A 26,992-nucleotide genomic window follows, 5' to 3' on the forward strand; every position below is an offset into this window, starting at 1 on the left:
TATATAGGGGATAGGGAATGATCAGACAGTGCACTATATAGGGGATAGGGAATGATCAGACAGTGCACTATTTAGGGGATAGGGAACGATTAGACAGTGCACTATATAGGGGATAGGGAATGATCAGACAGTGCACTATATAGAGCATAGGGAACGATCAGAGTGCACTATATAAGGAATGATCAGACAGTGCACTATATAGGGGATAGGGAACGATCAGAGTGCACTATATAGGGAATGATCAGACAGTGCACTATATAGGGAACGATCAGAGTGCACTATATAAGGAATGATCAGACAGTGCACTATATAGGGGATAGGGAACGATCAGAGTGCACTATATAGGGAATGATCAGACAGTGCACTATATAGGGAACGATCAGACAGTGCACTATATAGGGGATAGGGAACGATCAGACAGTGCATTATATAGGGGATAGGGAACGATCAGTGCACTATATAGGGAATGATCAGACAGTGCACTATATAGGGAATGATCAGACAGTGCACTATATAGGGAATGATCAGACAGTGCACTATATAGGGAACGATCAGACAGTGCACTATATAGGGAACGATTCAGACAGTCCACTATATAGGGAACGATTCAGACAGTCCACTATATAGGGGATGATCAGATGGTGCACTATAGAGGGAACGATCAGACAGTGCTATATATAGGGAACGATTCAGACAGTCCACTATATAGGGAATGATTCAGACAGTCCACTATATAGGGAATGATTCAGACAGTCCACTATATAGGCGATGATCAGATGGTGCACTATATGGGGAACGATTCAGACAGTCCACTATATAGGGAATGATTCAGACAGTCCACTATATAGGGAATGATTCAGACAGTCCACTATATAGGCGATGATCAGATGGTGCACTATATAGGGAACGATCACAGTGCTATATATAGGGAACGATTCAGACAGTCCACTATATAGGGAATGATTCAGACAGTCCACTATATAGGGAATGATTCAGACAGTCCACTATATAGGCGATGATCAGATGGTGCACTATATGGGGAACGATTCAGACAGTCCACTATATAGGGAATGATCAGATGGTGCACTATATGGGGAACGATTCAGACAGTCCACTATATAGGGAATGATTCAGACAGTCCACTATATAGGGAATGATTCAGACAGTCCACTATATAGGCGATGATCAGATGGTGCACTATATAGGGAACGATCACAGTGCTATATATAGGGAACGATTCAGACAGTCCACTATATAGGGAATGATCAGATGGTGCACTATATGGGGAACGATTCAGACAGTCCACTATATAGGGAATGATTCAGACAGTCCACTATATAGGGAATGATTCAGACAGTCCACTATATAGGCGATGATCAGATGGTGCACTATATAGGGAACGATCACAGTGCTATATATAGGGAACGATTCAGACAGTCCACTATATAGGGAATGATCAGATGGTGCACTATATAGGGAACGATTCAGACAGTCCACTATATAGGGAATGATCAGATGGTGCACTATATAGGGAACGATTTAGACAGTCCACTATATAGGGAATGATCAGATGGTGCACTATATAGGGAACGATTCAGACAGTCCACTAAATACGGACAATCAGACAGTGCACTATATGGCAGATAGGGAATAATCGGATGGTGCACTATATAGGGGATAGGGAACAATCAGACAGTGCACTATATAGCAGATAGGGAATAATCGGATGGTGCACTATATAGGGGATAGGGAACAATCAGACAGTGCACTATATAGCAGATAGGGAATAATCGGATGGTGCACTATATAGGGGATAGGGAACAATCAGACAGTGCACTATATAGCAGATAGGGAATAATCGGATGGTGCACTATATAGGGGATAGGGAACAATCAGACAGTGCACTATATAGCAGATAGGGAATAATCGGATGGTGCACTATATAGGGGATAGGGAACAATCAGACAGTGCACTATATAGCAGATAGGGAATAATCGGATGGTGCACTATATAGGGGATAGGGAACAATCAGACAGTGCACTATATAGCAGATAGGGAATAATCGGATGGTGCACTATATAGGGGATAGGGAACAATCAGACAGTGCACTATATAGCAGATAGGGAACCATCAGAGAGTGCACTATATAGCAGATAGGGAATAATCGGATGGTGCACTATATAGGGGATAGGGAACAATCAGACAGTGCACTATATAGCAGATAGGGAATAATCGGATGGTGCACTATATATGGGATAGGGAACAATCAGACAGTGCACTATATAGCAGATAGGGAATAATCGGATGGTGCACTATATAGGGGATAGGGAACAATCAGACAGTGCACTATATAGCAGATAGGGAATAATCGGATGGTGCACTATATAGGGGATAGGGAACAATCAGACAGTGCACTATATAGCAGATAGGGAATAATCGGATGGTGCACTATATAGGGGATAGGGAACAATCAGACAGTGCACTATATAGCAGATAGGGAATAATCGGATGGTGCACTATATAGGGGATAGGGAACAATCAGACAGTGCACTATATAGCAGATAGGGAATAATCGGATGGTGCACTATATAGGGGATAGGGAACAATCAGACAGTGCACTATATAGGGGATAGGGAACAATCAGACAGTGCACTATATAGCAGATAGGGAATAATCGGATGGTGCACTATATATGGGATAGGGAACAATCAGACAGTGCACTATATAGCAGATAGGGAATAATCGGATGGTGCACTATATAGGGGATAGGGAACAATCAGACAGTGCACTATATAGCAGATAGGGAATAATCGGATGGTGCACTATATAGGGGATAGGGAACAATCAGACAGTGCACTATATAGCAGATAGGGAATAATCGGATGGTGCACTATATAGGGGATAGGGAACAATCAGACAGTGCACTATATAGCAGATAGGGAATAATCGGATGGTGCACTATATAGGGGATAGGGAACAATCAGACAGTGCACTATATAGCAGATAGGGAATAATCGGATGGTGCACTATATAGGGGATAGGGAACAATCAGACAGTGCACTATATAGGGGATAGGGAATAATCGGATGGTGCACTATATAGGGGATAGGGAACAATCAGACAGTGCACTATATAGCAGATAGGGAATAATCGGATGGTGCACTATATAGGGGATAGGGAACAATCAGACAGTGCACTCAGTGCACAGTCACACATTGAATAATGCTGTGCGTTTCAAGGAACTCCAGTGGGACTTACCTAGACGCATCTATTTGAGATGCGAAATCATATAAAATATGAAGTGAAATTGATCAAAATGAAGTGAATTCAAACCAATGGGCTCAACTTTTGCCATACTTGAACTACAAATACACACACAAATGAACATATCCTTCCCTCGTGGGTCAACTTGACCCCCTTAGGAATAAATGGAATGCGAGGATACAATAAATAAAAACTTGCATTCAAATTAAATTATATAAGCTTTCTGGACCCCCCCCCAAAAAAAAAATATAATTAATGGGTTTGAGGGACGGATGAGGGTTAGGCATAAACTCACTTCAATTTTTCAAAATTTCTTTTTCATCTCGAGTTAAAGATGTTAATCTTGGAACAGGACCAAATTACTGAGGAAGATGTTTTTTTGTGCAATACACACATGAATTATCATGCAAACGGAAAAAAACAATAAATGCACACATTCGTCCTTTTTCTCTTTCTTTATTCATTTTGTCTCAATAGATTTTACACTATTTTTCTGGAACCAAAAACATTTGACTATATGACATAAAATAGCACATAATATATATATGCACAAATAAAACATTTAAAATGGTTACATGAAAACTAATATCATCCAAAGAGGGCTTGGTTTATAACTGTATCTCTGTGAACGTGTCGACGGGCTACTGCATCACTGATGGAAGTCAAGCAGCACAGCGTAAAGAAATACCCACAATCCCACTGAAGAGCAGGGCATGGGAAAGCATCAACACCTTTTGGCCTCTCGGTGACAATGCTCCCAAATAATAATAATAATAATAAACTCTTACATGTCTTAGTTATAGGTATAGTATATTCATATATAGATGGAGGTGAGACCTGTTGACACCCTAGTACATATTAATAGCTCTGAAACACAAAAGCTTAAAAACAATGGACTAAAGGTAAGGCAAAGTGTTTGGATACGCTGTGTCTGCTCAGTATATCAACTGATCCCAAAGTGCTTTTGTCACCATCAGTCAATAAGAAATCAACCGTTACTCTCGTCACATGTGCAGATTTTTTTCTCTATAGTGTAGATAGAAACATTCAATATATTTCTGTTTATTTTCTCAGATTAAATGGAAAAGAACTCCTTAATTTGACATTAAATACCATGCAAAGATGCTTACGGAATATTTAGTCTTCTGCTTTTGAACTGAAGCGATAAAACGACCATCACTGATTTGTGTCGCCCTACCGTATTCATTGTGCATCCGTTTGAAATGAACATCCTACAGTCACAGGAAACCAAAGTGCAATCGTTAAGCTGTTGAACAAACCAGGACAACTTTCATAAATAATAGAAAAAGTACTTGAGATCCTTTGTCAATTAAAAACGGGGGAACGCTAGAGTCGCTTCTTAAGTTACGTCACACTATTGTAACCGGTGAGTGTTTACTACTATCTTAAACGTTACACGCCGTTAAATGCTACCGGAAAATCTCCTGGTAATATAATCTCGACATAAAATAGGAAATGTTCCAATATCTGCTTTACAATCTAACATTTTGCAGTGCTCTAAAAGAAAATGAAACGAAAGAAAAGATTCAACTTAACAATTACATCATTTACAAAAATACCAAAATTTAGTATTCGCAACTTTAGGTTGCCACAGCAACAACTTAATATTATTATGAAATAACTATCATACTACTGAGAATTTTATATATTTTTTTTACATTTTTTTTCTATTTTAGATTTTTTTTTTTTTGGTAAAACATTACCTATACAATAAACATTTGTTTTTACATAACACAAGCAGTTCTACAGCCTGGCTTGCGCTGCGACGTGACGTCCCGACGTGAGATCTAGAAGCGGCTCCTGATTGGCCGATGCCGCTTTAAAGGACGAGCGAGCGTAGCCAAGCCTGGCTTAATAAATTACATTCATTTTTTTTTTTTAAAATAGGTTACACCATTGTTCCGTGTTCTAGTATTTAACAAAACAAAATGAATGACAATAAAATATATTTAAAATCACTTTCCACTTCAAAAATTACATTAAAACTGTAACTTTTGGACAAAAAAAAAAAAAAAAGACCAGTGCCATACTCCTCCGAAACCAAACGCCTCTCTGTGGATTGTCTGTGTTAATTGAGCACCATGAAAACACATGATGTTTCTGATTGGATGATTAACGCAGGCATGCACACGCTCACATCGATGCACAAACACACGCGTCCCCCATCAGAAATCAGGCCGTGTGCACTTAATCACGCTCAGAAGCTGCACAATCTGTCAATCATTTCAACAAAAGAAGAGCATGCATGTCCTGAATAAGATATTTTACATTAAAGATGTTCACATATAGACAAAAAAATGACCCCGTTTAAAAGAAGCTCTCCCTTGATTCTTAATCCCTGATGATTCACAGCACTGTGTGTGTGTTTTGTGATGGTTGTTCTCGAGTCTCTTGTTTTAACTGCCCAATGTTCTTCAGAAAAATCCTTCAGCATCTTCTGCATAATTGAACTCTTTCCAGCAGTGACTGATTTTGAGATCCATCTTTTCACACTGAGGGCGATTGAGGGACTTAAACACACCTATTAAAAAAGGTTCAAACATTCACTGATGCTCCAGAAAGAAACGCATTAAGAGATTTTATTCTTTAATATTATTATTTTTTGTCCTTTGGAAACAACAAAAGATACTTGCAGGTTTCTCAGAAGACAAATTTAGGGATAGTTCACCCAAAAATAAAATATCTGTCTGTTGATTCGCTCTCAAGTTGTTCCAAACAAAGGAAGATATTTGAAACCAATCAAATCTCGGCTCCCATTGACCACTATAGTGTTTGTTCCCCTACTACGGTAGCGAGATCTGTTTGGTTACTAACATTCTTCCAAATATCTTCCTTTGTGTCAATTTGAGGGTGAGTAAATGGTAGAACCAAAAGTTTTCACCCCTGGCTCTTATTGCGTCGTGTTTCCTTCTGGAGCATCAGTGAATGTTTGAACCTTTTTAATAGTTGTGTTTGAGTCCCTCAATCGCCCTCAGTGTGAAAAAATGGATCTCAAAATCATGAAGTCACAGCTGGAAAGGGTTCAAATATGCAGAAGATGCTGGAAAACTGAAGAGTGTGCAGGATCTGAAGAACAAGGGACTCAAGAACATCATTAGAGAACGACACACGGCATTGCGAATCAAGGGTGTGTGACCTTTTGAAGAGGGTCATTTTAATAAATGAAGCTATTTTTGACTATTCAGGACAGTAGTAAATAAAACAACAACATGCATTTTCTTATTTTGTTCAAATTATTCAGATTCTGCAAGGGTTGTGTAAACTTTTGAGCACTGTTAAACTGTATTCCAGGTTAAAAAATGAAAACGATGCTGTTTAGTAAGAAAACGACAGAACGGACAGTCCTGACTCGACAACAAAACTGCTTAAGAACACACCGCTATAACAATCGTTCACCAAACTCAAACGTCACGCGTTACAGACATTTAGCTCGTCCTTTACATTTCCCATGTCAACAAAAAAAATCCACATTCCACCTATTCAGCCTCGCACCATATGTTGTGTAATGAGACAGACCGTGATGTGTATGAAATGCGTTTGACGTGTTTCTCGTCTCGTTTCTTTTCATCCGAATTGGCCGAGATGATTTCGGGAGCGTCGCTTGAGTGTTTCCACAACCCCCGACCCCACATAAAGTCATCTTCTCAAGATGCTTGCTGTGTAAAATAGATTTCTTAGGCACTTCTAACTGTTTATCAAATAAAACAGGATTATCGGCGAGAGCGCAGATATCGTCTACTGCAACGCTTCGCCCTCTCCTTCTCCTCCTCACGTGTTTTTCGTTCGCTGGGCACCGTGTGATTGGGACAACGAACCAGCCCCAGACAAACTGGAGAAGTCCGACTCGTGTGTGAGTTTTTTTTTACAGCAGCTCTCCAGTTTTAATGTAAGCCCTTGGCACGGGATGGAAGCCGGAGTCGACTCCCTGGTGACACGTCGAAATCATTCACCGTCCATTTAAAAACAAAAAAGAAAGAAGGAGTAAAACTCAGTCCTTCAGCAGAGACGGAAAGGTGGTTGCATGGCACGTGGTTTGCCACATTCTCAACAGTGTCAGAGTAAACCTTTCTTTGGCCGTTGGGGATGAAGAACGAATCTGAAGACGGGTCGGCTCAAGTCCAAGAAGGAGAAACCGGGGAGGGAGGCGCATTCTGACCAGTAGACAATCTTCTTTTTTTGTCCGCCATGTGACATTCGGTGTTGTGTATTAAAACAAGAAATTAAAAAAATAAAATAAAAATCAAGCAACCCATCGTTCCCCTATCCGGAGGGTTTCATGGGGATGTTAAGACATACTCTTCAGGAGACGTCCTCCCGTTCAAGACAATCAAGCACTTATTATTAAGCACTATTTCTGACAGTGCAAACTGTGTGTGTGTGTGTGTGTGTGTGTGTGTGTGTGTGTAGTCCGCTCAGGGTGAACATTGTGCATTTGTTTCTCATTTAAAACAACCATGGGAGAAAAATACACATTATCTGACGGGTGAGCGATCATTCAGATGAATCTCACTTATGAAACGTGCTGTACATTGACATATATATATATAAATATTTATATATATTCATATATTGTTTCGTTTTTTATCTCTTTTGTTTTGAAGTTAGAAACCGGTTTTCTGAGCATAACAGGTGTGTGTGTGTGTGTGTGTGTGTAGTGGCTTGCTAACGTGTTTACGCTTTATCATGCAGGTTGCTGTAGTTCTAACGGGGTGGGCAGGTCGTATTTACACGGGGATGTTTTTGGGTTTCTCAAAGCAGCTTCCTGACACCCCGTTCCTCTCCGGTGGTTTACTTCAAGATGATCTGTGCAGAGGGAGAGGGAGACAAACACAAAACAGCATCCGGGCGTTAGTAAGGCATCACGATCTATCTGAAGTGCTCTGACTTATAGTGACGTCTGCATTACGAAACAATGTTTAAATGTGTCCGTGTCGATACAGATGATGCCGATGGATGTGCATGCTGTTTACTGAGCGTATGCATGTTCACGTGCATCGTTTGCACTGTAAAATCTCCCTAAAAAAAGATGTCTTAGTGTTTAGTCTTCTCAGACGCATAAAGCAGCAAACGCAAAGGACTTGGTGCTATTTACATGCTTTGGACACTGTTTGAAAGAGTCTCTTCTGCTCACCAAGGCTGCATTTATTTGAGCAAAAATACAGTAAAAATAGTGAAATATTAAAAATGTAAATCAGCTGTTCTCTATGTGAATATATAGTAAGTAAAGTGTAATTTATTCCTGTGATCAAAGCTGAATGCATCATCATTACATAATATTAAAAATCATTTCAAAGATATGAAATAAATAATGCATATATTATAATATAATATATAATATATATAATATAATATATTATAATGCATATAATATGCATATATTATATTCATTTATTTAATCATAAATACATATTTTTATCAACAGTAAATATCACTTCATAAATGTAAATATACAAAATAATGTATTCTTCCAAAAATAAATACAAATACATTACATAAAAATATACATTTAGAATTACGAAGCTTTACATTTATCTGAAGTTTTAATTTCTTAAAAATATTTTAACTCTTTTAAAAAAATACCATTGTACTAATGAGCTAAATATATATTTAAGATAATACATACATTATATAAATGTAAATATTTGATCCTATACACCTTTTAATTATAATGTGCATATTTTAAGTTTTACTTTATATATTTTAATACCTATTTTTGAAATATTATATTATTAATATAAATATACATTAAATATATTACATAAGTCATATAAAAATAGAATTCTAGATATTTACATTTTAAATGTGCATATCTGATTTTTTTAAACTATTTAAAATATATACTTTAATTCTTTTTTGTTTAAATAATATATTAAACCAACTGTTTTCTATGTGAATATATATAAAGTGTCATTTATTCCTGAATTTATCATCATTACTCCAGTCTTCGGTGCCTTCATTAATCATTCTCAGATGAGGATTTAGAAACATTTATGAATATGATCAATGCTGAAAACAGTTGTGCTGCTTCCTATATTTGTGGAAACAGCCTTTACGCGATTATTTGATGAATATAATTTAATTTATACATTAATTTGACAAATCTTTAGTAACATTATAAATGTCTTTACTGTCACTTTTGATCAATTTGATGCATTCTTGCTGAATAAAAGTAGTAATGCCTTTCAAAACCGTGTGAACATTGGCAGGCTAATCAATGCACACACAAAACCGATGCGTTGCATACTGCAGAGATAGCAAGAGTATGCTAGTATGCGAGTGGAACACAGCCAGGTGTGTGAAAACAGTCAGCACTCTTTCGTTTCATCCGCTTGTTTAACGGCCTCGGGTCACACTGCCATATTTTCATGTCTTTGTGTGTTTTTCAGCAGGTTTTGAATTCTTCTGCATGCACGTGGTTGTAAATACCAGAGTAACGTAAACCCGTCTGAAATACCTCACACATCATCACACATAAATCAATAATATTTGATGGCATAGCTGAGTGTGTGGGTCGTACAGCTAATCTTTTGCCTGGACCAAAGGCATCTTGAAATGTATTAAAGTAGCCCAAGACGAACAGTAAAAGCGCAGTGTGATCAGGAACACGAGTCACTATGAAAGGCGTCAGCGCTGAGAACTGAGGAGACTGCACCGCGGCATGATGGGAAAGCAAGGCCAGAGAGGGATCACATGCAAGAAGCCACACAGAGCCCGATGACACAGTGGCAATGTACAGAACAGCGACTCTATGCTGGATCAGGTGTTGTGTGTGTGTGTGTGTGTGTGTGTGAGAGAGAGAGAGAGATGTAAAGCAGGTTTAGCTGCTATAGTCGACAAATGTGTCATTTATTACTGCCTTAAAGGGTTAGTTCACCCCAAAATGAAAATTCTGTCATTAATTCCTCACCCTAATGTGGTTGGACACCCGTCAGACCTCTGTTCATCTTCACACACAGATGAAGATATTAGTGTTGAAATCCGATGGCTCAGAAAGGCCTTCATTGACACCAAAGACCCATAAAGGCACTAAAGACGTCGTTACAAAGCCCATCATGATTCGGATCGCGTGTCAAACTGCTGAAATCATGTGACATTGGCGATCCGAATCATGAATCGATTCACTGATTCATAACTGTTCGAATCTTTATTTTGAAATCAGCCCACACTGTAAAAAAAATTTGGTTGGATTTTGTTGGTTTAACTTAAAGAAGTAAGTAACCTGGTTGCCTTAAAATTTCGAGTTTATTGAAATTAAAAATTTGAGTTGATACAATGAAGGAAATTTGTTTAATAAATAGAAACTCAAAACATTATTGTATCTGAACCACATAAAATATGTGATAAATCATGATCTTGATCTTTAGATTTCTAACAAAATCTTTTAATAATATTTTAATAAAGGTTGTCGAATCTCAAAAAATTGTCACTGGTATTAACTCAAAATTTTAATTTCAATGAACTCAAAATTCTAAGGCAACCAGGTAACTTTTTTTCTAAATTATTTTTTACAGTGCATCACTATATAAGTCTTTATTTAGTTGTTTTTTTGCACGCAAAACCTATTCTGGTGTCTTCATAAAATGATTGTAGAGCCGCTGTAGTGAGATGGGCTTTGTAACGACGTCTTTAGTGCCTTTATGGGTCTTGAGAGAGGAAATGACATTGGTGTCAATAAAGGCCTTTCTGAGCCATCGGATTTCAACACTAATATCTTCATCTGTGTGTGAAGATGAGCGGAGGTCTGACGGCTGGCCAACCACATTAGGGTAAGTCATGACCAAATGTTCATTTTTGGGTGAACTAACCCTTTAATAAACCCCAGGAACAATTTGACCAGCAGTTTCTGTCCTGGTTTGTAATAAATTAATTACAGACGTTAGACACACTGACAAACCACCATAGACTACTTGCTATTGAAGTGATTGATAATTTATAAATATTATATATATATATATATATATATATATATATATATATATATATATATATATAAAGTTATTATAATTTATATACTTATTATGTAATTATCAACAGCATAAAATATTACATAGTAATAACTGTTATAAATAAATTACAATGTAAATATATGCAATTATATATTATGTTTGTTTATAAGATTATATTTTTATCAACAGTAAATATCACTATATTATATATGTATATACATTACAAACATAGAAACAAATACATTACATAAATAATATAAATATAGACTTCTAGAGAATTATTAGAATAGAATTAAATATAGAATAGAATTATATTTAATACTTTTTAAAATAACATTAATCATGTAAATATACATTACTTACATTGCATAGATAATATTAACATAGAATTCTAAAATTTTAAATGTGCAAATCTGAATTTTAAATTTTTAATACTTGAATGTCATTATATTAATAATGTAAATATACTTTATTAAAATAATACATACATTATAGAATGAAAATAATTGATTCTAAAAACCTTTACATTTTTTGCATATCTGAAGGTTTTTTTTAATAAAAAAATATTTTTCATATTTAGTTTTAAAATATAATTCTCAATAATGCAAACATACAATAAATACATTACATAAATAATATAAATATAGAATTCTAGAGCTTTAAATTTTAAATCTGCATATCTGATTTCCCCCCCCCCATTTTTAAAAATATTTTACATGCATTTAATCCTTATTTAATCTAAAATATGAATGTTTTTTATATGCTTTTATATCAATAATGTAAATATACTTGATTAAAATGCATACATTATTGTATGGAAAATTTTTATTCTATAGATCTTTACATTTTAAATGCACATAATTATGTATATATTTTTAATCTAATTAAATTTATTTTTAAAATATAAAATGCTAATATACATTAAACAGTTAATATAAGTATAGAACTCTATAGCTTGAAATATTAAAAGTGCATATCAGATTTTTAAAAAATATTTTTAATACTTAAAAAAATACAATTATATTAATAATGTAAATATACTTTATTAAAATAATACATGCATTATAGAATGTAAAAAATTGATTCTATACATCTTTGCACTTTAAATGTACCTGTTTTTCCCCATTTTTAAAAATATTTTAAAACATTTAATACTTATTTAAAAAAAATCATTAATACTTAAAAACAAGTCAGTCAATATATTATTAATGCAAATATACTTTATTAAAAGAGAATATAAATATTTGATTCTACAGACCTTTAAATATTAAAGGTGCATATCTGAAGTTTTTAAAATAATATTTTAGTTTGATTTAAATAAATAAAAAAACATAAAATAATATATAAATGTTTGATTCTATAGACCTTTACATTTTAAATGTGCATATCTGTTAAAATATGTTTCACATATTTACTTTACTGCCAAGAACTAAAAGCCTTTTTGTATTTCTTTATTTTTGTGTACAAACATTATTTTAAAATCAAATAATTGCAGACAAGCCATATGCACGGAAGTAAATAATAAAAGTTTCATAAGCGTAAGTTAGAAAAGTTTCATATTTAAATGAGCGTTAGGAAATGAATGTCAGTAGCTGCACTCTCTGTCCAGGAGGGGGCGCTGCTGCTCTAAACCTGAAGCTGCCCATCAACTCTTCACATCACAGGCCAGGGACGGCCCACTAAACGCTGAGTCTCAGGCTGTGTTCAAAACGCCATACTAGCATACTCATGTTTTCTGGCATATTTTCAATATGCATGACCTGCTATATTTGCCATCAGTACTGAAGCTGTGTTCGGCATGGCATACGGCCACACAACTACTCCTATGTTGCAGTAAGCAGTGTGTATATACTGTGAATAGTATGCATGGAGTTCCCGCATTACCTACTACATTTGCTGAAACCTGATGTATGGATCTGAGGACACAGCATGGGATATGTTTTCCCACAATGCAACGCGCTCCATGTGACGTTTCATCTGCGTGTAGAATTCGGCATGAGTGAACTGGAGGCGGGGAATAGTTATTAATGTAACATTTTTATAAGTACACATATATACATGTTAGGGTTAAGTACAAACTAGCTGCGTTTCCGGAAACTCTATGGTTAGTAGCATTGTCATCTCTACGGCACGTTTCCGATCAAGTCAAATCAATCATCTTTAATTATACAGCGCTTTAAACAATACAGATTTCAAAGCAGCGTTACAGTGATAACAGGGAAATAATGATTCAGAGATGCAAACAGAGTTCAATGATTCAAGCTCCAAAAAGAACACAGTGTTATTGTCCGATCAAGTCCGATTAGTGTTATGAAATCAGTCCAAAAAAAATTCCCATATTCCATCGTTTCCCATGTTTTCCTCATATTTTTTTTTTCGTTTACATATTTTTGGACTCAATTTTAATGGTTAAATTACATTTTAGTAATCAAAAACCATGTCTAATTAAGTAAAATCATGAAACTTTTAACAATTCATAAAAAATAATAAACGTGTTAGGGCCCTATAAAGTGTTTTTTTTTTTTTTTTAATTGTTAAAAAGTAAAAAAAATAAAAAAATAAAAAAATAAATAAAAAATTCCATATTATTTTTTTTCTGTTTACATTTTTTTAGACTCTATTTTAATAGTTAAATACATTTTTTTAATAATCAAAAGGCATGGCTAATTAATTAAAATAAATGTATTTAAAGCTACATGAAATTCCGTTTCGTTTTTATCAAATGCTGTATTTTCTGTATTCTGGGTTTTATTTTAATGGCTTAGTTAAATTTAAATAATCAAAAAGCATGTCTAATTAATAAAAAACAAACAAACAAACAAACAAAAACACACACACACACACACACACACACACACACACACACACACACACACACACACACACACACACACACACACACACACACACACACACACACACACACACTTTGATTATTAAAATTTAACTAAGCCACTAAAATAAAACCCATAATACAGAAAATACAGCATTTTTAATTCAGAATATTTTTTTTTTGGCCAGACATTTTTCTGCAAATCAAATGAAGGCATAAAACATTAATTGCATTTATCTTTTAATAATATGAAACTAAACTTTTTTTGTCAGAAGTGCTGACCAACAGAGCTTTACTGTTCAAATTAAAAGAAAAAGAAAAATAAGAAAGAAAAGAAAAAAGAAAAGAAAGAAAAATAATGATTATTACCTCAAATAGTCTCGATAACAGTTATTATTAGAGTTAGTTTTATCATTACATTGAGACGTATCTAGATCAACAGTAATATATTTGTTGAGTTAAACAGAACTTGTATTTTGATGGGTTGCCGTGAAGAGCTTTGAGTTTCTGTGTGTTTATGATATGACGGTAGTTTTTCTCAAATAAAGCGGTGAGGTGACTCTGGAGATGAAGTTCATGCGTTCATGTCCTCATACAGAGCGAGCGTCACGCGTGCTTCATTCACTCACACAGAGACACGCAGAACATGCAGGATTCATATTTAAATAGTCCATTTGTGGTTTCATATTTACAGACACTGGTCTATATCATGATTTGATTTAACAGGGCCCTAATTTATTACCATAATATTGAACTCAAGACTTTCTGCTACATTTTAAGGCATTAAAGGTGCAGTGTGTACATTTTTGCACCATCTAGTGGTGAGGTTGTGAATTGCAATAACACACTGCTCACCCCTCCCTTTCAAAACACATAGAGAAGCTACGGTGGCCGACACGACAGAAATGTTGTAGTCTGAGACCGCAGAGAGTAGCTAGCGCTCTGTAGAGCAGTTTGTCCCTTTAGGGCTACCGTAGAAACATGGTGGCACAAAATGCAGACTTCACTGTAAGGATGTGTAGATCGAAACGGCTCATTCTAAGATAATAAAACATAACAGTTCATTAAGTAAAGTCTTTATACTCCACTGAGAACATAGTCATGTATATTATATTGCCTCATGAATACTACACACTGCACCTTTAAATTGTGGAAGGTCAAATTAAGACCTGCGTAAACCCTGATTTGTTCAGTGGAAAAGTTTGCACCAACAAACTGAATATTTACAGGCTGGATCAAGACCGTTGGTGAGGACAGTCGGAGGGTTGGACATTTTCACATATAAACGAAGGTGTAGCACATTCATTTGTAAGCCACACCCTGCACTACTCTGAAACATTGTCGCATATTGTATACTATTTCACACTATTCTTAAAATATAATATGCACTGGGCAGTAAGTTAGTGTGCCATGCCGAACACAGCCTCAGTTCAGAAGATTATAACGTGACCTGCGTTCATCTGCTCCCAGCTAAAGTCGTCACCTCAGAGCTGCAGTCAAACGTTTGTTTATGCCTCTCTCTCTCTCTCTCTCTCTCTCTCTCTCTCTCTCTCTCTCTCTCTCTCTCTCTCTCTCTTCCTCCCTCTCTCTCCCTCTGCATAATTAAACTCATGTGTGAGATTAACGCTTGCGGCGATGACTCAGCGGCCGCTGCTGGTTCTGTCTGTCTGGGTCTGAGACTGACGCAAACACACACACACGAGAGAAAGGCCTGTGTGTTCAGCTCCTGCATTAAATCACGGCTGAGAACAAACATCACCAGTCTGAAGACATTTAGTCCGAGGGAAAGCATCTGCTAAATGTATAACATTAATCTTCACATTTCACTTTTGCACATTTCAAGCCAGCATAACATTTTAAGTTGACTATTTATTTACATTTCTGAATAAATCAGTGGTGCACGTTATTCTAAAGGAAACAAATGTGTTCATAATCTTTCATTTATTTATTTCCAACATCAAACCGATTGCAAAATCCTGTTTGACACGGAAATAAGTCAAGATAACTAAAAGTTAATAATCTATAATAAATATATATAAAAGTTCATAATCTAACTTAAAGAATAATAATAAATCACCCAATAATACACTATGTACAACTATATAATTATCAAATTATTAAAAAATTATATTAAAAATATACATTAATAATTCAATAAATAATTATTAAAAAATTAATAAATAATTATTATTAACATCCTTTTATTATTGTTATTGTTAATATCTCTTGTTTACAATTTTACTTTTATTTCTCTGGGATTTTGACATTTACAGTATTGAATAATACAATAATAATAACACAATTAATGACAATGAATTAATGATTTAATACTATTTAATAACAAGATTGTTTAATGTATAACTATTACTAAGATTATAATATTCATTGTATTCATATTTAATAATAACACCGTTTTAACAGCATTTTTAATGAATTATTATACCTATTATTATTTTATTATTATATTAATAAAAAATAAAATAAAATAAAAACTTACATTATTAACATCCTTGTTACTATTTTAGTTGTTATTAGTATCCGTTTTATATTTGAACATTTATTTCTCTTGGGTTTTAGAGTTTTTATATTTACAGTATTTAATTAATTATTATTAATAATAATGACAACAAGAACAACATTTTAAAATACACTATACCACATATACACTAACTATATACACTACCACTTAATAACATTTAATAATTTAATAATGGCATTGTTTTTAAATGAACAACTAATATTAAATTACTTATTTTAATAATGGCATTGTTTTAAAATGTACAAATTCTCCTTCTAACATTATTATTTATTGTAATAATATTTAAGTTATTATTATATTATATTATTAATTATTATTACTATTTTTTTATAAACATTAATAAAAAATGTGATTACTACTATTATATAAATATTAAATCAATTTAAAATATTAAACATATTAATACTGTTATTATTAATAATGAATTTAATATTACTGTACATTTCTAAACCACAAAAAATGTCTAAAATTAGCTAACTATCCAAATAAAAACGGGCTGCCAAACAATAGTTCTCGTAGTTTAGTGTCAAGATTTGGACTCTAATCGGTTATGAAAGATCTTTTGGGTGCAGTACTTGATTCTCCTGCCAGGTGGCGCTGAAGAGCTTTAAACCGCCTGGCAAGAGACCCTCAGGAAACAGGTTCAATTTCACGTGATAAGACTACAAATAACCCTCAACGTCCCAGTTCCTGAGAATTTTCAGGCCCGGCGAAACAACAGGAAGAGCCGCTCGGTGACAGGAAGGCTCCGCTTAAGAGCGGCGGAAGTGGGAAAGCCCTCAAAGTCTCCCTGTGCGACCCCCAGGGCGAACAATACCAAAGAACGGGAGCGATCTGATTAAAGATGGCGATCTGTCATTACATTATAGCACTATTGTGCAGTCTGACCTCTGACTTTCTGGATATTGTCAGTCGGACGCCGTAATTGGTCGTATCGCACCATTTTAAGCGCCAATCCCATCCCCGATCTGCAAAACTCACCTTCCCAACCCAGAGCGGGAGAATGAGTGGGAATGATTGTGTGTTGTGGAGTGAGGTGTGTGTTTTGAGCTCGACACCAGGCGTGTGTTTCATCAAGATGAGCAAGGATCTCTCAACATCAAAATAAAGCAAGGACATGCAGAACAAAACAAGAAAATAATGCAACACAACACAACTACTATTTGCCAATGTGCGAGCTCTGAATAAGCACCGATCCGCCAGAATAAATGCATTCGATTTTGCGACTCGTGCTAATGGATTCGAGGCAAAGTGCTTATTCGGAGCTCAGGGATTTATGAAAGAAAGCTTTTAAAAGGAGCAAACCTGATTGGCTGGTGCTGTTGTTGCGTAGGGGACACTTGTGGCAGGAGTTGTTGCTGCAGAGACAGTAGCAGGCGTAGCACTGTACATCATGGGTACTTTTTCAGGAAGGGAACCATGGAAGCAATGAACAGGTAGGTGGAGCATTATGGAAACCAATGCAACAGGTTGGTAGGGTTTTTGTAGTTTGTTTTTTTGGTTTTGTTGTTTAGCAATGGTGTATATTACAGAGCAGCGAGCCATCGTTAGGTTAAACCAGCAGATGGCATGCAATCACGATGCAAAGCGAGAGAAGCATGGGAAAAATAAAACAAAAACAAAGAGGAAAGGCTGATTACAATCACCTCAAGGAAATTTATCACCATAATCAGTTGTACCCAGAGAAGTCTGGCATGGGCGGTTAGAGCGGGCGAGGCTTTTAGAGAAGTATTGATCCTACGATCTACAGAAACTTTTAGAATAGTTATGATCAAGTGGGCGGTTTCTCTAGGAAACTGATCAAATTTCCCAATCGATAGTACACAACACAAGACGCAGATGCCTATTAATGTTCACAGCACTACTGTTTCAGATGACATCTTAAAACAATGCAATGGTGATGATGATGATAATCAAAATAATAGCCACTGAGAAAAATTTTGAAATAATTATAATTTTTAAAAATTGTGTAAATATATACAAATGTAAAAAAAATTATAATATGAATATAGAAAATTAAAAGTGTTGTGAATAATAATCAAATAATAAAATCCACAGCAAATTAGTAATGTGTAATAATACATGCATATGTAAAATACATACACATTTAAATAATTAAAATTTAAAACAATAATAATGTCACTGTAATTATTGGCATTTAAAATTAATTCAAATAAAATTATAATATTAAATGTATAAAAATATATCATTTTAACAGATTTATAATCATAATAATAATGTCAATGTAAAAAAAATGCAATTTTAAAATATATAGAATTCATATAATAATAAAAATAATAGCGTCACTGTAAAAATTGGTATTTAAAATGAATTACAATAAAATGAATTACATAAATGTACAATATTTAATTATTTTTAAAAATGCAAAAATATATAATAAATAATTATAGCAAAATTCTAATTTATATAAAAGTATTATATTTACAAATAATAAATGAAATATATTCTATACAATGTATAATATATATATAAAAAATAGCAATTTTATTTTTATAATAATGTGACTAAAAAATATTGATTTTAAATAAAACTGAATAATATCAAATATGAAATATATAGAATTCAGATAATAATAACAATGTAAATAAGGGAATAAAAAAAGAAGTAAATTGAATAATATGAATATGTAAAATACATAGAATTACTATAATAATAATAATAACCACTGTAAATAATTAATAACGTCTTTAAAAGCTACTGTCAATTGCAAAACCCCAAAGAGAAGAATGTGAATATTTCAAACACACAGCGCGCTCTTGCAGGCGAACAGAAGCAGACGCGCTGATCAGATTCTGGTGCCGGTTTGATGTGTTACAGTCACATGTCATCAAGCTTCAAATCACCTGCAAGAGCGACTAGGGAAGACAGACAGACAGACAGACAGACAGACAGGAAGAGGAGGAACCTACCAATGCTGCTAGCAGGAGCCATGCACAGAACTGACCCTGTGACCATGCAGTGAAGAGTGGAGAAAGGTTAATAGGGAAGAAAAACATATTAGACACAGAGCCAGAGATTCAGTATTCAGCATGCCATACAAATCCAATTAAGCTTGTCATTATAGATCGCTCGCTCCACGTGTCGTCATTCCGGTAAAAACCTCGGTGTATTCCAGGAAGATAAACTGGATCAATATTCGCAAAGGGCCGCAATGAGAGGACAGGAGCTTAGCGTTGTGAAATTAGAGCACAGTGTAGGAGAAGAGGAAGAGGGCAACAGGGCAGAGGAGGAAGACGGCTGAAAATCAGCCAAACACACACACACACACACACACACACACACACACACACACACACACACACACACACACATACATACATACACGAGAGTCATGCGGTGAGGGAACAGCCACTCCTACGGTTAAAATAGACATACTGCTGTTACAAAAGAGCCAGAGCTGGAGAAGAGGGAGGAACGGGGGCACAGGAGGACAGCTAAAAGGAAACACAACCACCATGTGGGTGTGTGATGACAAAATACACCTACGAGAGATTAGACTCGCTCAAGACCCTACGCACAGAGAGAGTTTATTCTGTGTTTATTGTTATAAAAATACTGCAGTAGATACGCCTACAGGTGAAGAGAGATCGTAGGTGGATTATACTGCTATTGTTTACTGTGATTCATGTCAATGTCGGCTTTATCAGCCATTAATACACTCATATTTAACATTATCAGCATCAGCAAATCTTTTCAAATGATTACACATAATAATAATAAAACAATAGAACTATACTAATAATAGTATGTGTAATCAGTTGAAAAGATTAATATAGATAATAAAGATTATAAATAATATAGGTAATAAAGTTACCAAAGAAACTTTGATTTACAATAATTAACGTTCTGTAAAATATAATAAGTGCTTATTTTAATTCATTAAAAATGATTTTGTTTAAAAAAAACCCACAAAAAACCTACACACACACACACACACACACACACACACACACACACACACACACACACACACACACACACACACACACACACACACACACACACACACACACACATTTATTTATTTTATTTTTTATTATAATACTTTCATGTTTCTTAGAACATGTTTATATTGGGTAAATATTATAAAATATAATATCAATCTTAAAATGTTATAAAAACATACATAATACATAAAATTAACTTCAAAAATAAATAAATAAATAAACATTTAAAAGGTGCAAAGAGCTAAATATTGCCTGATTAATTTTCATGGCCGATAATGTATTTATGTATTTTTTCATTTCAGAAATTTTGTAGTGATAGACAATATATCACCATGTTTATTTAAATTAATTACAAATATCTATTTGTCAAACAGCAGTAAATATTGTATTTTTGATATTTATATAATATAAATATCAAATGTTTTTGCAATTTTGTAGAGATCGATATATATCAGCCAGGCTACATTTGCAAAAGATGATGCACAATTTTCAAATATTTCAAAGAGTATTTTAAGTCCATGTTAACTGTGACTGTAGTTTTGTGCACATCTTAATAGTTCATAATCCAAAAATGTGCCTTATGCATGTATATTACAGCATTATGTGTTGGCCCCCACTGATGGGCGTCAGATATATAATCTAACGGCGTACAGATGTACAGATCAAAGCACTTAATTTTCAATCTATGGCCGGCTATGATTTTTAGATCAAAGAACCTCATACTTCCATTAACGCCCTCAAAATAACCTGTCTTGTTAAAAAACGATCCCTCGAAGTTTTGCATTAGTGTTCCATGCACTCGGTGCATGCAAAAGGGCTCTTATTAAAGACGTTACGCCGGGATCGCAGGAGAGAAGAAGGGTGTGACGTTCAGAGGGTGACCCAGGGATTAATACGAAGCAGTGTGTGTGTGTGTGAGAGAGTGTGCGCTTGTTTTTGTGAAATATCAGGACACAAATGTGTATAATGACATGGGTATGAGACAGATATTACAAGGAGAGGGTGAAATATGAGGACATTACCCATGTCCCCATTTTTCAAAAGGCTTATAAATCATACAGGATGAGGTTTTTGAGAAAGTAAAAATGCAGAATGTTTCCTGTGATGGGTAGGGGCAGTGTGTGTGTGGTGTGTGTGTGTGTGTGTGTGTGTGTGTGTGTGTGATGGGCAGGTTTAGGGGGAGGGGCAGAGTAGAGGGATAGAAAATACGCTTTATATATTATAAAAACCATTAGGCCTTTGGAATGTCCTCACATTTCACAAAAACAAATGTGTGTGTGTGTGAGTGTGTGTGTGTGTGCGTGTGTGTGTGTATGCATGTTCTCACCTGTGGGAAAGAACGCAGCGGTGGGCTGCTGAAGCTGTGCGTTGGCCAAAGCCTGTTGGTAGTGCAAGACACTGGGGTTGAAGAGAGTACTGGCCCCGTTACTCTTTTCTAGTGCTGGTCTCTTTGGTAGGGGCTGCAGGACTCCATGGGGGAACGCCTGAGCGCGGCCACACGAGAAAGAGAAGACATGCGTGAGTTAAACGGAGGATTGCACGTATCCACGTACACAAATAATCAATGCACAAATGTTGACTCGAAGCTGCATCGCTCCATTTTAAAGCACAAGGAGCCACTTATGTTTACTAGGCTTCAATAATTACCACACACATTCATGGTAACATTTCTACATACATGTACTTGGTGACTTTTACTGTTTCTATCAAAACAAAGAAGCCAAATTAAAAAGTCTGTGAGTTGCTACAGTACATTAAAAAAGCTACATGCAAAGCAAAAGGTGAAAGGTCATAGTACCAGATCTACAGATGCCTCGAGGGGTCGCTTCATTGCTTTGGCAGTCGACTGAGTCTTTTAATAGCAGGCAGCGAGCACATGATGGCAGTGGGCCAATGGGATTCAAGCGTATTAACATACAGGTAACAGCAAGCAGAGGTGCATCATGGGGACAGCATTGCATTGTGGATAGGTGAGAAGGAAAAAAAACAAAAACAAAAATAATCTGAATGCAGTATACCACATACAAAACAATAGGCATGCACATAAACGAAAAAACTCGTCTCAAAGAAACATATCGCTACGTTCTGAATTAGTACGAAAGCAAAAAGCATCTACAGTACCTGTGTGTTAAAAGCGTCAGAAATCAAGATTCTCACCATTTACCACTCAAAAGTCAAATGGGATTGTAGATATTAGTGTTATGAAAGCTCTCGGGATCATCTTTAGCAGTAAATCAATGGAGAACAAACACTGCATTAACACACTGACCGTACCCGGCGGCCGATATCCGCTATCGACGGGGCGGATTAAAATCAAATGAATGTCAGGTAGGCATTTCTTTTCAGGGACGCTTCGTTTGGTCGGATTCGTCAATACCGAAGCTAACTTCGGCTGACAGCACGCCGTCTATTGAACGCTTGCGTGATTGCTAATTAAGACTGGGATAGGGTACGGACCGCAGCGGAGCGTGCATCATGTGTCTGCCGATAGAAATTCTGCGGCTCTCATTGGCCGCTTTTAACATGTGCTTTGACATTTACCACCACTTAGCAAAAAAATAAATAAATGAAAGGACACTCGGTGAACGAGGGGGAGGAATGCCTTCCATGACATTCACATCTGTCACAGTATGTTGCAATTTCTTACCAACTAAGGGATTAAAATGCCCCTCTACATATAACGCGTAAAGGTCACGCGAACCAAAGCGAGTGATCACAGAATGTGGAGCTCTGTTTATTCTTATATTAGAGAACATTGCTGGTTTATCCTGGTATCAGATGTGGCCCATATTTATATTAATATAACTAGCCCTGAGACATCTCTTTAGACATCTTTAGACATCTCCACACTAATAAAATGCCATGCAAAAGTACTGGTGAGAAGTGAAGACATGGCTCAATGGAATGACGGGCAGCAAAATATTTAGTAAAAGAAAACAGGACGCTTGAAATGAGATGGCCATGCAAAAAAAAAAAAAAATGCTTCAAATCAGAATATCCACACACACAAAAAAAAATAGGATGCTGAATGGAAAACAAAAAAAAATGCATTTGTTTTTCTTTATAGTAGTCACAGATTACAGCGAATGAGCTGTACAAGGGAAAGATAATGCACAGGAACATTTTATTACTCTCCCGAAGCTCTGCTCATAAACCTAGTGTGCCGCATTGCCGTCTACACCTTCACCCCTATATAGTGCACTACGCAGATAACGCTTCTCAAGTGCACTGGAGTCTCTTGCATGCTGCTCAACTAACATAAAAAAATACAGCAGCAAACTGTCTGAATTATTTTAGTGATACTTTCTGCATTAAAGAGGTCCTAATATGCCCATTTATGAAGACTTGAATGTTGTAGAATATGCCTTCATGCCTAATTGTTCAAAACACATTATAACTGTATTATAAAACACATTTTGTAGTACATATTTTACATTATTACAGCACCTCTCTCCCCAGTGTGGCTCGAATGTGCTGTTTTCGATGAAGCCCCTCCTTCCGAAATCTGAAATGCGCTGTGATTGGTTAGCTGGCCCAGTGGGTTGTGATTGGTTCCGCTGAGCACTTGTTCGGAAAATGTCACGCCCCTTACCATAACAAATGAGACCTTTTGGATTTACACATTAGATACTTCAGCACTAGGGTTAGATACTAGCACTACCGCATGTCGCATATTGAGAAAATGTCCCGCGATTTCATCATTCTGTTGGTTTTTAGTTATCATATTAAGAAAACATGCATGCGTTTTTTTGTAAAATAAAGACGTGATGTAAAGGTGTTTTATTGAAGGGACTAAAGAACTAAAGAAAAAGTATTTTATCAGCTGAAAGGCAGAATACAAATGTTTTTTATTACGTTAGATAGACATTATATAACAGTTTCAGGTTATGTTTTAGTGTTGGTTTCATCTTCCACATAAACATATTTGGTCTGTTTGATGGTGGTCACCCTATATAGCACTGAGGGGATTATTAAATTAATATTTTGATATTCGTCCGTTTCTTTATATATATATATATATATATATATAAAAATCTAAATTATTTTTTTCTTGGTTTTCTAGTATCTTGTATTATTGCCTTTGTGTTCCATGACTTTATTTTTTTGTATTCCTTGTATATATATTTATATATATATGTGTGTGTGTGTGTGTGTGTGTGTTTGGTCACATGATTCTTGATTAGTCATCTGTGACTATAAAGGCTTGTTGAGCATACTTTTAATTGTCTTTGCTCGAAACGTGAAACATAACCCGTGTAGGGGTCTACTATTAAAATATTTTGCATTTTTTCAAATTCGTTTTTTTTAATCATGTCTTTTGTCGAACACCTAACCTTTGGAGCGTATTTTTGCAGATGATGTGCGTGCTTTGGTCCTGATTATGCCCCTTACCATAACCATAAGCTCTACTCAGATGTAAATATTAAAGATGGCATCAATTTCAATCCAATTCAAGACTGATTTAGACTTAAAGGGTTAGTTCACCCAAAAAGGAAAATTCTGTCATTACTTACTTACCCTCATGTCATTCCAAACCCGTAAGACCTTCGTTCATCTTCAGAACACAAATGAAGATATTTTGTGATGAAATGCGAGAGCTTTCTTTCCCTCCATAGACAGCTATTTAATTAACACTTTAAGGCCCAGAAAGGAAATAAAGACACGGTAAAAAAAAAAAAGTCCATGTGACAATGTCATGTGATTTTAGCAGTTTGGCAGTTTAACACGCGTTCCAAACTGCTGAAATCACGTAACATGGCGATCCGAATCATTGATTAATTCACTGATTCATGACCGCTTAACTCTTTATTTGAGGAACGCGGAAGAGAAGACAATGCTGAATAAAGTCGTAGTTTTTGTTATTTTTGGACCCAAATGTATTTCCGATGCTTCAAGAGACTCTAATTAACCCACTGATGTCTCATATGGACTACTGTGATGATGTTTTTATTCCCTTTCTGGACATGGACAGTATAGTGTGCATACACTTGCATACGCTCTCGGACTAAATATAAAATATCTTAAACTGTGTGTGAAGATGAACGGAGGTCTTACGGGTGTGGAACGACATCAGGGTGAGTCATTAATGACATCAATTTCATTTTTGGGTGAACTAACCCTTTAATGTTATAAAGCGATGAGAATACTTTTTGTGCGTTCTGACGTAGCGATTCGAAAGTGTCCTGTGTCCACTACGTCATCAATATAAGATACTGGCACAGACGAGAAGAAATTCTTGAATAAAATATTTATTTTTGTGGGTTTTTGTGCACAAGAAGTACTCTTGTGCACAAACATTAAGGTTGAAACACTGGAGTCACATGGACTATTTTAATCGTGTCTTTATTTCCTTTCTGGGCCTTAAAAGTGTTCATTAAATAGCTGTCTATGGAGGGACAGAAAGCTTTCGTATTTCATCAGAAATATCTTCATTTGTGTTCCGAAGATGAATAAAGTTTTATTTTTGGATGAACTATAGAATGTTAACAAACAAGAGGATTTCACAGGACGTTTCAGAGTGGTGTGTTTGTTTGTTTTTGTAGCCTAATTTACTTTAGATATAAATAATTTTGATACAATAATTATACATATTTTAGATTATACACCATTTAAACATGATATTTGTGGGGAAACTATTGTAATACAAACCATAATCAATCCCACGGGTAACCCCATGGATAATTTTCATAAGGGGCGGTGAACCGTCTTACAATAGTGATAGCTTACAAACGTTGAAGTCAACCCTACATCAGTACTGTAATGTTGGCGAGCGGAGGCAAAGCTTTTCCCTATGTTTACATCATAGCAACAACATAAAACGTATGCTTGGAACTGTTAATACAAAACACAACTACAAATAATAAGACAAACTTACAAAGTGTGATCCATAAACAACAGATTGTCCTGATAAAGTGGTAACTGATTCATTTCAGGAGAAGCTGTTGTGCAAAGCTGCATTGAACTCTCTGTTCTCTATAAGATGTGCAGCGTTTGGGGTTATAATGTTCAGGAACAGTGTTTAATATACATTTTAATCACTCGTCAAACTTAAAAGGTTCAAACAAACGAGTTTTGGAAGAGGAGTGGAAAAAACAGCATCTCTTTTACATAACAACAGCTCAACCAGGACTCGGAGGGGCATAGATTATTTAAATGAGTAACATTATGACTTCATAAAGCCCGGAAAAAAGAGTTTTAGTTAGTAAAATATCTCCCTTTGGAGTGGACTTTGAGCTTTGTAACCTTGCACATCTTTTTAATGCTCAAACAGCAACATCACACACTAACTAAAGTTGAAATGGTGAAAGAGCATAATAGGACCCCTTTAAAACAGTTCACTGAGCTTGTTGCATGCATTCTGGGATTAAATTCTCCCTGAAGGATACTCACTGCATGGATTTCTGCAAAACAAGTTATCTTA

General features: G+C 35.4%; 1 protein-coding gene across 19 annotated transcripts in view; it reads right to left on the reverse strand.

The window, feature by feature from the left end:
- Positions 1–3,704: 3,704 nt before the first annotated feature.
- mbnl2 (muscleblind-like splicing regulator 2) overlaps positions 3,705–26,992 on the reverse strand; it is a 103,569-nt gene continuing 80,281 nt past the window's right edge. For 3 of the 19 annotated variants that reach the window (XM_067442237.1, XM_067442238.1, XM_067442239.1), the window contains exons 6-11: positions 22,370–22,423; positions 21,899–22,055; positions 19,534–19,569; positions 17,909–18,003; positions 13,116–13,235; positions 3,705–8,088 (exon numbers count right to left, since the gene is read on the reverse strand). In XM_067442237.1, the coding sequence (XP_067298338.1) occupies positions 13,119–13,235; positions 17,909–18,003; positions 19,534–19,569; positions 21,899–22,055; positions 22,370–22,423 (459 nt within the window). In that variant the 3' untranslated portion in view covers positions 3,705–8,088; positions 13,116–13,118. The remainder of the gene's footprint in view (positions 8,089–13,115; positions 13,236–17,908; positions 18,004–19,533; positions 19,570–21,898; positions 22,056–22,369; positions 22,424–26,992) is intronic. The other 16 variants (XM_067442245.1, XM_067442242.1, XM_067442240.1 and 13 more) reach the window with 16 other exon arrangements.

The sequence above is a fragment of the Pseudorasbora parva genome, chromosome 4, assembly GCF_024679245.1.
Source record: "Pseudorasbora parva isolate DD20220531a chromosome 4, ASM2467924v1, whole genome shotgun sequence".
NCBI lineage: Eukaryota > Metazoa > Chordata > Actinopteri > Cypriniformes > Gobionidae > Pseudorasbora > Pseudorasbora parva.